Source organism: Chelonia mydas, chromosome 13, assembly GCF_015237465.2.
Source record: "Chelonia mydas isolate rCheMyd1 chromosome 13, rCheMyd1.pri.v2, whole genome shotgun sequence".
NCBI classification, from domain to species: domain Eukaryota; kingdom Metazoa; phylum Chordata; order Testudines; family Cheloniidae; genus Chelonia; species Chelonia mydas.
Genome location: NC_051253.2, coordinates 2,807,490 through 2,820,482, shown reverse-complemented (window position 1 = coordinate 2,820,482; position 12,993 = coordinate 2,807,490). Strand labels below are relative to the sequence as shown.

Genomic DNA, 12,993 nt, shown 5'->3' with positions numbered 1-12,993 from the left:
GAGCACCAGCCCTATTTCAATATTAGTAAAAGGCAGATTTGCACTGAAATAACTCAGGTGTGAATTACAACCCATTTTGTATTTCAGTGCCATTTATCACATAGACAAGCCTTTATAGGGCAAGCTAATCCATTATAACCTGTTTTAATCTGATGTAAAGGTGTCCACACCGGGATATGTACTGGTTTAACTAAACTGGTGCAAGTTTGTGTGTAGAAAGCTCCCAGGTCAACGAAGTATTGGGCGAAGTTCCCTGGCCTGTCTCATGTCAAAGGGCAGACTAGATAATCATAATCCTTTCTGGCCTTCAAAATCTATGAATCCTCCAGTCGTACACAAACCAGACACTCAGGAAAGGTTTGGGATTCTAACGATGCTCTAACGTTAATTTTTTTTTTTTAATTACCCATGAATCCAACTGCGTAGAAATAAATGGCTTTGTAACTAAAGTTATTCACAGGATCCAATAAATATGGGAACCCAGACAGACCGTCTATGGCTTTGCGGGCGTTGGACACGTCCCGTGTCCAGCGCCCGCAAATCACACAGCACCCCTGGCCTGCGGTTGCCTAAAGCCCGTTTCCATGTCACCTTCTCCCCGGGGGCAGGAGGCCTCGCCGCTGCAGATGCGGCTCCCTGCCCAGGGCCGCAGGGGGCTGGGGCAGAAGGTTCCCTGCAGCTGCTGCTGCTGCTTTGGGTCTTTGCCTGACTCTGGCGCTTGACTCTGCAAGCTCCAGGTTCCTGTCGCCGGGCCAGGGCCAGGTCTGCCCCGGGACAGAGCCCCCCGCACGGCTTGGTGCGGGCTCAGTCGAAGCGCCCCACGCGGGGCGCCCGCTGCAGCAGCGACCGGGCGGGCGGGCGAGACGGGGGTGGCTCTGCCGGCTGGGGATCGCCAGGGGGCGCTGCAGAGCCGCGGCCCTCCCGGCGCCGCCCCACGTGCGCCCGGCCAGGCCGGCCCGCCGGGCGCCGCGCCGGGGGGGCGGGGCTAGAGAGCCAGGCCCCACCCCCAGCCGGCTTCCGTACGCCGCCTCCGTCCCGTCCCCATGGAGACCCGCCGCTCCGCGCCGCCCCGGCTGCGACAAGGCGCAGAAGCCCCGGGGCGAGGACAGGCACGGAGGGGGCGGGGCTGGGAGACGCGGGGTGGTCTCTGGCTCCCCGGGGAGGCTCTGGGGGGACCCCAGGATGGTCTCTGGCTCCCCCCTCGGCAGGGTGTTGGGGGGACCCCAGGATGGTCCCCGAGATGGGCTCTGGCGCCCGGGGGGGTGCTGGGGGGACCCCAGGATGATCTTTGTCTGCCCCCTGGGGGGGTTCTGGGGGGACCCCAAGATGGTCTCTGCCCCCTCCCCCCAGGGGGTTCTGGGGGGACCCCAGGATGGTCCCCGAGATGGGCTCTGGCTCCCGGGGAGGGGTGCTGGGGGGACCCCAGGATGATCTTTGTCTCCCCCCCGGGCGGTTCTGGGGGGACCCCAAGATGGTCTCTGCCCCCTCCCCCCAGGGGGTTCTGGGGGGACCCCAGGATGGTCCCCGAGATGGGCTCTGGCTCCCGGGGGGGGGGTGCTGGGGGGACCCCAGGATGATCTCTGTCCCCCCCTGGGGGGTTCTGGGGGGACCCCATGATGGTCCCCGAGCTGAGCTCTGGCTCCCGGGGGGGGGTGCTGGGGGGACCCCAGGATGATCTCTGTCTCCCCCCCTGGGGGGTTCTGGGGGACCCCAGGATGATCTCTGTCTCCCCCCCAGGGGGTTCTGGGGGGACCCCAGGATGGTCTCTGGCTCCCCCTGGGAGTGCTTTGGGGTGACCCCAGGATGGTACCCAAGATGGGCTCTGGCTCCCGGGGGGGGGTGCTGGGGGGACCCCAGGGTGGTGTCTAGCTCACTTGTCTGCATGGCCATATGGCATGTCACTGCCCACCCACCAGTGTCCCCTCTTGCAGTCCCAACAGTGCTTCCTGCTGGGAGGCCTTGAGCCCAGAGGGGCTGAGAGCTTCCCCAAAGCCAGTACAGCCTCGCCATTCTCTGCAGTGACTTCTGCTGGGAAAGGCTGAGAATAAAAATGCTGGGACTGGAGACCCGTGAGCTGCTTTCATTCAGTGCTCCTATACCGTTTCTTGAAGTTACTTGCCCAGGGTCTGCAGTACTTATAAAGTCACCACGTGGCTAGCGTCTCCCACTTTTCTTCCAGAGCCGCCCCCAGAGATGGCTGCAAATGTTCTGAACACCCTGGCCCAAAACATAACTAATAAATACGGGAAAACAGTAAGTTACCCTAATGGCACTTTAACTGGACTCCTCTGAGGGGCTGGGGGCTGGAGCCAGAACACCCTGGTGATGCGGGCTTTCGAAGTACATAGATAGACCCTATACAGTGCCTCTCCCCATGCTGCTTGTGGTGAAGGCAGGGATGGGAGGTGGATGGCTGCCATTTGAATGTAAGCGCATGTTCGACTGGCCCCATCAGATATGCTAGCAAACTGTTACTGATAGAAGGTCTGAAGGGAGTGTTGCCCAAATGTGTCAGCCCTTTGGCATAGTGGAGAGGTTCCCAGACTCCCTTGAGGAATAGGATGGGGAAGTTCAAATTGTAGTGAAGACCTCCCATAAATCTCCCATGACACATTAAGCAGTAACGTCTTGTCTGTGCCTTCTGCTGAGTTTAGGATTACAGCAAGTGGCAGAGGATAGAAGCAAAACAGAATAAACCTGTGTCACACAAACCAGCTTTGCCAGCTATCACATCACCGAGTGAGGACAAGAAAAGCGAAGGGCGCTCCGCTGGGTACCAGAAAGACAAGCAGTCAGGTTGGCAGAGATTCTGTTTCTGTACCATATGGCATGTCACTCCCCACCAGTGCCCCCTCTTGAAGTCCCAACAGTTCTTCCTGCTGGGAGGGCTTGGCCACAGAGGAGCTGAGAATTTCTCCAAAGCCAGTACAGCTTCACCATTTTCTGCAGTGACTCCTGCTGGGAAAGGCTGAGAATAAAAATGCCAGGACTGGAGACCTGTGAGTTGCTTACATCCAGTGCTCCTATACAGTTTCTTGGTTACTTCCCCTGGGTCTGCAGGAATTATAAACTCCCTGTGGCTGGTGTGACGAAGTGGGACTGTTCTTAATGTTTTCTCTGAATATTGTGGGGGTGCCTCAGTTTCCCCTATGCAGTTCTTAAGTATCTAGGTGGTGGGATAAGGGTGTATGATCGTTGCAGAGCCCTAGAGGGCAGGTGTGTGCAGGGGTCTGGACACAGAGAATGGCCACCACCCTGTTTCCTGGCAACTGATGGCCTGGCCCTTCCCCCCTGCATGGTGAGAGCTAAAGGGTTGGAGAACAAAGGAATCAGGAATCGGGTTTCCTGGCCCGGGAAAGGGACAAAGCCCAGAGGAGGAGGGGCGGGAGAGAGTTTCAGTTTGGGGCTGGCTGCGGACATGGAGTGAAGTGCATATGTGGTTGTCTGGCTCACTGCCCCCCAAAATGGACCCAGCTGAGGGGTCCTGTTCTCTGCACCTACAAGCTCTGTTTTAGACCATGTTCCTGTTGTCTGATAAACCTCTATTTTACTGGCTGGCTGAGAGTCACATCTGACTGCGGAGTTGGGGTGCAGGACCCTCTGACTTCCCCAGGAGCCCGCCTGGGTGGACTCGCTGTGGGAAGCGCACGGAGGGGCAGAGGATGCTGAATGCTCCGAGGTCAGACCCAGGAAGGTGGAAGTTGTGTGAGTTGTGTGTCCTGAAGACAGGCTGCTCACAGAAAGGAGACTTCCCCAGAGTCCTGCCTGGCTTCGTAGGGAGCAGTTCCAGAGCATCGCCCGGGGACTCCGTGACAGCTGGCATTCCTAAATGTCCCTCAGCTACACATGGCAAGTGTATTCAATTCCTGTCATGTGTTAAAACTGGACAGTATAATAAGTGCAGAGCATTTTCTGTTTTACCAGTTCTATTCAGTCCCAGTTCATCCTTGCCTTCGAAGACCGCACCCTCTCTGAATCCCAGATTTGCTCAGCAGAAAACCTCAGCAAAAGAGACTGATCTAACTAAAAGCTTGGAGAACATCAAAATTATTAAGGTACATGAAGCAAATGTCCAGTGCTGTGATTTATTTATAGGGAGGCTGGCACAGACCATATGGTTATTCAGGGTTGTCCCAAGAGAGGAAGGAAAACTAGTGGCCTGATTATCTCATTTACACTCATGCAAAGTGGATGTCAAAGGCTGCTATTCTGATTTGGAGGCATGCACCAATGTGACACTCTCGTTGTGCTCATGCAGATGACTCCACAAGGTGCTGAGCAATGGAGAATCAGGCCCCAGGTGCTGGGAGAAGCTAGAGCAAGAATGTAGTGCTAGAGCACTGGCCCATGAAGAAGGTGGGTGCAGGGATGTGTTGGGGAAATTGGTGTGATTTAGCAAAAAGATGGAATTGATTAGATGGGTTTATGGTGCCAACGTAAATCAAGGGCGATATCGTTATTTATTAATGAATAGGAATGTCATTGGGATGACAGGTGGAACACATTTGTAAATCTTTCATTCATAAATTCTTTCAGAAACTGACCAAGTCGAAGAGAAAGTCCCTACATGAGCTGAAGCATCACAGCGCCACCCTGGTAGAGACCAACAGGAGACTGGCCCAGGACATTCAGCAGACGGATGCCAGTACTGCCAAGCATGCCAGAGACCTGCTGCAGCAGTACGAGATGTTTGGGGTGAGGCTTAGGTGTGGCCAGTGAAGTCAGATGAGCAGAATCCCAAACATAATCCCAGCTCCTTCTAATCCCACCCGAGCAGATTCAAGCTCTTGTGTGGAGATTACACAGCCCATACTAGTGGTAAGGGGGAACAGTCTTGTGCCCTGAAGCGCCGCTGCAGCATTCTGCTTTACACAGTTTATATACCACTGGGCTCTGCCCCACGGCAGCCAAAGATGCTCCAGCTACCTGCATCACACTGTCTCTTCTTAAGCATCCCTTCTAGTGCAGATACAGCCCTGGAGCGTGTGAAGCAGCCACCTTGCCAATCCCAAAGGCAATGCTGCTGCAAGATTTTCTGATGAGGAAGCAAGAGTGTAGCAAGTGACAACTGTCACCCTCTCCTAGTAGCTTGAACATGTCTCCTCCATGAAGTGCATGACCTCGACTGGGTCATGAGGTGGGAAGCACAAAGTCACTCCCAAGAGCAGCTCTTCTGTGCTTGCAGCTGTGCTGTCATGGCACCATGCAGTTCACTTCATCATGCTATTAGTGGGATCAATAAATACCATGGTGAGAGGTGCATTAGGAAGCCTGCAGCTAGACATTTCATAGTCTGTCAGTAGTGTACAGCAATCAGTGACTAGATTTCTCTCTTTGTAGACAGTCATCTCGACCCTTCAGGACTCCAGTCAGAACCAAGTTGGTGTAGCAAGAGCAGAACTCCAAGAAACAGAAAAAATGGTAGAAAAGAACCTGAAGAGTAAGAATGGATAGTTCACATTAAGTTAATAGGCAATATAGTACATGCAACCCCATTGTCTTCTACTCCTCATTTCATTAGATTATTGTTGTGAACGTCAAATAATTAGGTTTCCTAAAGATAATCAATTAGTTTTGGTATATGGGGACTGTCAGTTTCAGGGTAACTGCATCTGTATCCCCCTGCCGTGGTCCACTTGAGGAGTTCCCAGCCAAGTCTCAGGACTCCAGCTGTTACCTGTCTCTGGGTAGGGACCTTTGTCCCACTTCCTTCTAACTGGGGTTTTAAAGCTGCACAGCTCCCTGCCTTACTCGGTGATATCCCCAGCAAGCTAGTCTGCCTGATGGCCAGCACCTGGGTGTTGCTTTCTCTCCGTGGGCTATGAACAGTATATTGCCAGCAGTTACAAGTTACTACACAGCTCCTCATAAGCAAGCACATTTATTCTTAAAGTAAAAGCATTTATAGAGTAAACATCATTAAAACAATCAACAGAGTTGAACTCACCTTAAACATTCCAGGAGTCACCCATTAGTCTTAAGGTGCCCTTGTAGGCCAAAGTCTTTCCCTGAGTCAGTTTAAACAGTCTTTTCATGCCAAAAGCCCTTTCTTTGTCTGTTGGTCTCTGGAAAACCCAGTTTGACCAAGTATGGATAAGCCTCCCCAGTTGGCACCTCTCTGGAGGTGTTAACACCTTGAATGATTCACCTTAATCATTCTCCCCCCCTCCCTTCCCCATTCTTAGCTCCTCGTGGAGCTAAAAGTAATCTTTCCCTACTACTGGAGTTACACACAATTCCTGGCCCACAGTGATACACAAAGTAATCATACACTTAATACAACATGGGATACTGCATGCAGTTGCAATATCTGTCACAGGGACATTCCCTCTCAGTCAACTCCTGTAAAAATGTTTGGAAGGGATATAAACCCTACAGCAGCAGAACTAACCACTAACTGATGGGGGTTAGAAAGAGACTTCCCCTGTGGGCAAGTTATTCCATATTTTTGCACCTTCTTTGAAAACATCTGGTACTGGCCACTGTCAGAGACAGGATAGTGGATTAGATGGGCCTCTGATCTGATTCAGTCTGGCAGTTCCTGTGCTTCTAATCATGGCTACTAGACTAACATAATATTTAACCATTGTAAAGAGAAGGCTCTATTTCAGAAGAACAAAAGTTTCCTTGGCTCCACTGAACAGGAGACTTGGGTTTGGGGGTCTCTGTGGCTTAACTTTCTATCTTGGCCTTTTAATCAGAACTGAAACATCAGGTGGATCACATGAACACCAACGTGCAAATGCTCCAGGAAGAACTCAATGTTTTACGAACATACATGGACAAGGAGTACCCGGTGAAAGCCGTCCAGATAGCCTTTATGCTTCGCAACATCCGAAACCTGAAGGAAGAACAGCAAGTAAAGAGACCTCTCCTAACCTATGTTATCCCTGTGTGTAAATAGAAGGGATGGGACCAAAGCAATCAGATGTTCACTTGCTTAATAATCCTGTTGTTTCCCTGCAACCCCTCTCTGTAATTCTCAGGACGAAATGGAAGATATAGAAGATCTGGCAAAAACAGTAATGCAGCAACTGGAAAAGAAGGTTCAAGATGAGAAGGAGCAGATATTACAGGCTGTTGCAAAGGTTAGTGGATTGCATCTGTCTTTGCATGCTTGAAGGTCAGTGAGAAAGATAATGGAGTACCCTGCCAACTAGACTGCTCCTGGGAGCTGCCATATAGGGCTAGGGGTTTCCAGATTTAGCCCACCAGTGTCTCTGTAGTACAGAGGACATGCAAGGGTGTAACAGTGTACTACTGTCTCCAGCTTAGTTGATGCCTGGAGCTTTTCTTCATAGCAGGGAACTGTAGGTACAGAGCTGGATTTCGCATTGGGGGTACGATTGTAGCCTTGCATGTTACAGTATTTTCAGAATCATGCATGGGTATTTGCACCCACAGTTAGAGGGAATGAATTAAATTGAACTGATATTTAGATAGATGTTTAACTAGTCACTTATGTGCACAGTTGCTGAGATTGCACACACATTTGCAGTAACTGCACGAGCACATTAAGCACACAAATACACACAATACTGAAAATATGAGACTTTATTGTCCCTTCAGAAGATATAGGAAACTTCTATTTTATAATTGCTTTTTATGTGGTAATACTTAAGACTTCTGTGCAAACACTGAGGAACCCTCGCCACAGCGTGGTGAGATGGAAAAATATCAGTATTCCCATTTCCCAGATGAATCTGTAAGCAAAGGTGATGTGACGTGCTCAAGGCCATATAGCTAGTCTGTTGGCAGCTGGAATTAGAACACCAATATTACTGACTTCTAGTCCTATACTCAGCACAATGTGATCTCATTGGGTATTAAGGAGATGATGGCCCCCAGAATTTGTCCCAGAATGCATTCCTTAAAGGAGGAGTTCACCTGTTATTCTAGACATGGCAAATACCCTAGGGTCTGCAAGTGGCAGGGTTTCATACCTGTCATTGTGGGTTGCATTGTAGAAATAAATTATACCCAGTCATGTCTAAAGTACGGTTTTTTGAACAACTAAAACCCTGAGAGACTGCATCCCTTTTTCCTCCCATTGAAGCTGTTCTTCTGAGCCTGTTAGCACAAAGAGAGCTGTGGACAGCAATCATGTTTGTGATTGTTGCAGCTCTCCCCAGCTATTTTCTGCTTCTCTTCTGGTCCAGATGCATACTGGGATTTACCGTCTGGTCTTTTACTTCAGCTGGTTTATTTTTTCTATCTGTGCAGGACAAGGGGTTTCTCTATCAGGAGGGGCTGACGCAGATGGCTGTCAACAATCGGATACTCAGGAATGAAGTCCAAATGCAAAAGAAGGTGAGCAGGTTTGGGAGGAAGTAGCATGGAGCAGCAGGGGTGTTGGCCTAGTGAGTATTAATCCCTTTGTTGCTCGTCCTCCAGTACAGTGGCTGTGCCCGTCTGTTTCCAGTGGAACTTGTGGACTGTTAGGGCACACCTAGGATGTTGAGGAGCACAGCAGGGATTCCCCTGGCACTCTGTAGAGTGTATTGTGGGGAACGCTCCGGCCCTGGCTTTGTGAGGATGGACCAGATGCCCTGGCAAGTCTTCTCTAGCTCCTCTGCTGTTCCTAGTTCTCTGGTACCTTTGTGCCTCACTTCGTCTCGGTGTTTTTAAAGAGCAGTCTCACAGGTTTAATTCTTTCAGATCATTCACGAGCTATTGGAAGAAATCACAGAGCTACGAAAGAGCATTATGACACTTCGCAGGAGCGTGAGAGATCCTCGAGAGGTGATCTTCGCCGACGTCCTGCTGCGCAGGCCCAAGTAGGTCCCTGCGTTTATCTCCTAAGCAGTAGAATTTATTGAATAACACACCACAGGCCCTTCTGGCACCAGCTTCACTGTGAATATTCATAGGTCACCCTCTGCTTGGTGCACGGGGAGTTAATCTCCACTCAGAATGCCTTTGCATCCTGTATTAAGAAACTCAAGCCAACTATTTGCACAGTCATCAAAGGTAAATGATGCACCTCACCATAAAATGTAAACCTAATTGTAATATTGGATCCAATTGGGGAAGGCAAGTGCATGGCCTAATGGCCTGAGCACAGGAGTAGGAAGTAGGAAGGGCTAGCCCTGGCACTGATACTGATTTATTGTCAACCTTGGGTAAGTCCCTTCCCTTCTCTGTGCCTCAGTTTCCCCACTAGGGGGTTGTGAGGATTAATAAAGCTTTACATGCTTCCTGTGATGCACGATAAGGAAGTAGTCTGTTCTCATTTTACAGTTGGTAAAACTAAGGCTCTGAGGGGCCAACGGGCCTTCCAAAAAGACTCATTGTATGTAGTGTATTCATAGCCATGTTGGTCCCAAAAGACTCCTTGTCAGAGCATGCACCGGTCATCTAAAGTCACTTTTCGAACAGCAACAGTAAATTCCCCCCCCAAAATACTGGGTGAAAAAAGATAAGTTGGCCATTTTCCTACTATGTTAAAGAGGTTTCAAAGGCAGATGAGAGCTGCAAAATACCAAATCTCATTTCTCCTCTTTGCTCCCTCCCCAGCCCCAGTTCACTGGTGGCTGATTGCTTTCAGCATTGAGTTTCTGTGTATCAATGTGCAGGATGCCCTGCCAGCTCATTCACAGAAATCCTGGCTTCTAACTTCCAGGAACAATGGAAAAGGTTCAGCTAAGATTGTGGGCTCAAAACATAAAACTGAGAGACATGCACTAACCCGCCCTGAAACTACTCCCACAAATACCTACTGGGGTGCAGTTGATGCAAAGAGCAATTGTGATAACACCTCAGATTGTGATTGACTGCACACCAAATACACAAAGATCCACAATATCTAAAGGAAACTTAATGCAGTTTAAAACAGAAACTTGATTAACAAGTACCAAGTGAGGGTACAACTGGACATTGGTCTTGATCAGTTATTGACTTCAGTTAGGGTGTAAGCCAGGGCCACATTTGGCCCAAAGAGGTTAAGGTCTTGAATGTCAGCCAGTCTAAACTTGTAGGTGTGTGTGCAAAATACATGTGAAATTGTTTGCTGTTTGCCTGTGCATTTATTGCAAGTGTGTGTGCAAAGTGAGTGTGTGGACAAACTGTGAATCACACTGATTTTTCACCTCTCGCTTCCCCAATTTTGCACACAAAGTAATTTTATAGGCAAATTAGTCCTCCAGGTTTCCCCCGTTTTGCATATGCAGAATATTCAGATGAATGGTATGAAAACCAGAGTCCTCCATGATTTCCATAAATCCAGGCCATAAGTCTGTAACAGAGCTAATGATGGGGCTTGGAGTCAGGGAATTGGCCCTATGTTTTAGCCAGAAGACTGTCCCTTGGCCTGGTCTACCTGCAGAAGTCGGCAGGCCTGATGGGAAGCGGAAGGAAAGCCTGCAACATGTCAGGAAATTGGGGAGAGTTGAACAGCCTTGTGGTATATTAGTGTAACTTAATTTTTTCAGATAAAAGAAGGGTAAAATGGAGCATTAATTAGTCCTGACAGATTGCAGAGCTGGGGTGACTGCGTGTGACTGGGAAAAGGTTTAAAAATAGAAGAAAGGCCAAGTAGGAAAGTTTCTGCAGCATCATAAGTCAGGCATTTGGTGATTACACAGCCCTGCCAGGCTGGGCCCCTTTGCCAGAGCCATCACCACGGTTTCCTCCACAGACATTTCCCACTGACTTTCTTTATGCTTTTCACGTGACTTCACAATGTGCTTGTTTTCTTAGATTAGCCCATTGGTTTCCCTGAGACACTGGAGGAACAAAGTTGTGTTCAGCCCACAAGCAGCTGGGAGAGTTGGGGAACGTGCGGTGCAGAGGCTCAGTCTCTCCCCCCACTAGCAGCAGCAGAGCAGAAACTGATCGTAGGCCTGTTACTAAAAACCCAACACCGCCTAGAGTGTCACCAAATGCGAGATCTGGGATGCCAGGAGGCTGGAGGGGTCCCTCCCTTTCCATACTCATTTTTGTTTCTAATTGCTGCATGGCCAAAGCAGCAAAACCAGGGTACTTCTTTCCCCTCCCATTCCGTTCCCTGCCTCTGCTTTGCCGAATTACAGCTGAACAAGTCCACTGTGTGCTGGAGAGTGGATATAACTGACAAGGCCCTGCTGCTGTGAAGCTTTTTTCCTCTGCGTTTGTCTGTTGGCATTGAAGGAGAGTCGCAGCTAGATACATTGTTTTGTTTTCATAAACCCACCGCCGACATCTGATTAGGGCTCAGTTATCCTGTGAATGCTGTCTAGGAAACAGCCATACAACAGGGCTCAGGTTTTGATTTACAATGTGTGATCTTCCCATAGGAAGAGAGGAGATGGCCAGTCTGGTTAATGCCAGAATGGGTTTTCGGGGTGAGTCGGAGCTAACGTATAACACTGCTTGGGCCCTGCTGCTGTGGGCTGGGTTGCCTGTCTGGGCTCTGGCTCATGCTCATGCTTGTGCCAGGCACAAGAACCCAATATGGCTTTAAAGGGCTGCTGTTCTCTGAGCAAGTCTGGGGTTCTGGTCCTACCCCTCCTCCCTCCCTCTAATAGCGAAGGGTTTATGAATGGTGGGCAAAGGATGTCCAGGCCCTTGAGTTACTGTTTTGGCTGTACAGTGTGTCTGAGAAGTGTCATGTGTTTCTGGCCTTGATTGTACCAGGATTTCTCTTCCCCACCACCTCACTCCCACAGACTCACTTGATCTGAATTGAGGCAGAGTTCGTGTTTCCTTGGCTATGGATTGACTTTCTCCTTATTGCTCTCTCCTCAGATGCCTGCCAGATACAGAGATTGTTCTCAATATCCCCGTAGAGGAGAAGTTTTTCATTTAGTCCCAGAAGCTTTGGACCTGAAGTGGAAAGGTGGGTGGATTGGCCAGGCCTTGCCCACAGAGCTATGTCATCACAGAACACAGCTGGGCCAGGAACAGGATGGGGAGCTGTACAACAAATCGCCCCCTCTTTGTGGACAAGTTCTCCAAACCCTCCCAGCTCTCAGGAAGTTCTGCTCTGCACTGCTTCTGTTTTGTCAGGACAAACTAGATCTATCACAGAACAATCTGCAGGAATCGTGTCATCGTCATGCCAGATCCAAACTGGGGTTTTGCTGGGTAAAAGCCAGAAAACTGCCATCTTGCTAGAAGGAATATGGTGCAAAATTCTATTAAAGCAGCCAGATGTGGTCCAAGACAGTGGATCATTGCTGAGGTGTCACTATTCCCCAATCTCTCATTCTTACAGTGCTACCACGTGTCGTTGGTGTCAGCCAACTACCAATAAAACATCAAACAGTTCCACTTGGTCCAATTACTTCTTGGTGTAATTCTCCTGAAGCCCAGGGGAGTTCTATCGAAATGAATTTGGCCTTTTTATCCTTCCCAGTGAAACTACTTTGTAAAAGAGATTTTTATCAATATTTTGATTTCTGATGAGCTGAACCCAGACCCAGGATAAGGTCTTTAGTAATGGAACAATGAGGAGCTGTCCCTAAGTGCCCTCCAGCAGCTGCCTGTCAGAACAATTGCATCCCCATCAGCCATAGCAGATGTCAATTCAGGGGGACGGAATGATGATACAGGATCAGGATCTTCCACTTACGGTGTTCTGTACCAATGCTTGCAGTTCCTCGCAGCGGGCGCCGCTTGCCCTCTGGCAGGAGTCCATCCCATCCCAGCTGCGTCTTGCTTACGGGTGAGTGGTTCTGACAGTATTCGGGCTGGGAAGTCTACCAGCTGATGGATTAACCGTGTAGCATGTTTAACCTGCAACTTTCAATCTACATTTTGAAATAAAAATTAAGTGGGTCTTTAATTTGCAACTGAAGTTTCATCCTGTCAGAATAAATCTCCAGACACCTTTTATTATTTGTCAGAAATAACAGCACTTTTCACTTCAGTCGTATGTATCAAGCAGGGATCTCAAAGTGCTTTACAGCCACTCGTAAAGGTAACCTCACAGCCTTGATGACACAGAGCCAAACTAGCTGGCTAGGTGCTCCTCAAGCCCCATCCCTGTAGACAGACAGGAGGACCTGTGCCACC

The 12,993-nt window shown here is 49.5% G+C and overlaps 1 protein-coding gene across 2 annotated transcripts; it reads left to right on the top strand.

Annotated features, from left to right (window-relative positions):
- Nucleotides 1-1,028: 1,028 nt before the first annotated feature.
- On the top strand, nucleotides 1,029-12,770 carry C13H20orf96 (chromosome 13 C20orf96 homolog). 2 transcript variants are annotated; one of them, XM_043527050.1, is made up of 11 exons: nucleotides 1,029-1,109; nucleotides 2,182-2,253; nucleotides 2,655-2,796; nucleotides 3,925-4,055; nucleotides 4,537-4,695; nucleotides 5,341-5,440; nucleotides 6,702-6,859; nucleotides 6,987-7,088; nucleotides 8,224-8,310; nucleotides 8,659-8,777; nucleotides 11,725-12,770. In XM_043527050.1, the coding sequence occupies exons 1-11, from the start codon at nucleotides 1,044-1,046 to the stop codon at nucleotides 11,783-11,785; spliced, it is 1,197 nt and encodes a 398-aa protein (XP_043382985.1). In that variant the 5' UTR covers nucleotides 1,029-1,043; the 3' UTR covers nucleotides 11,786-12,770. The 2 variants fall into 2 exon arrangements, with proteins under 2 accessions (XP_043382985.1, XP_043382984.1); XM_043527049.1 differs by lacking the exon at nucleotides 1,029-1,109 and adding an exon at nucleotides 1,170-1,223 and having other exon boundaries at nucleotides 2,176-2,253.
- The last annotated feature ends 223 nt before the right edge of the window (nucleotides 12,771-12,993 follow it).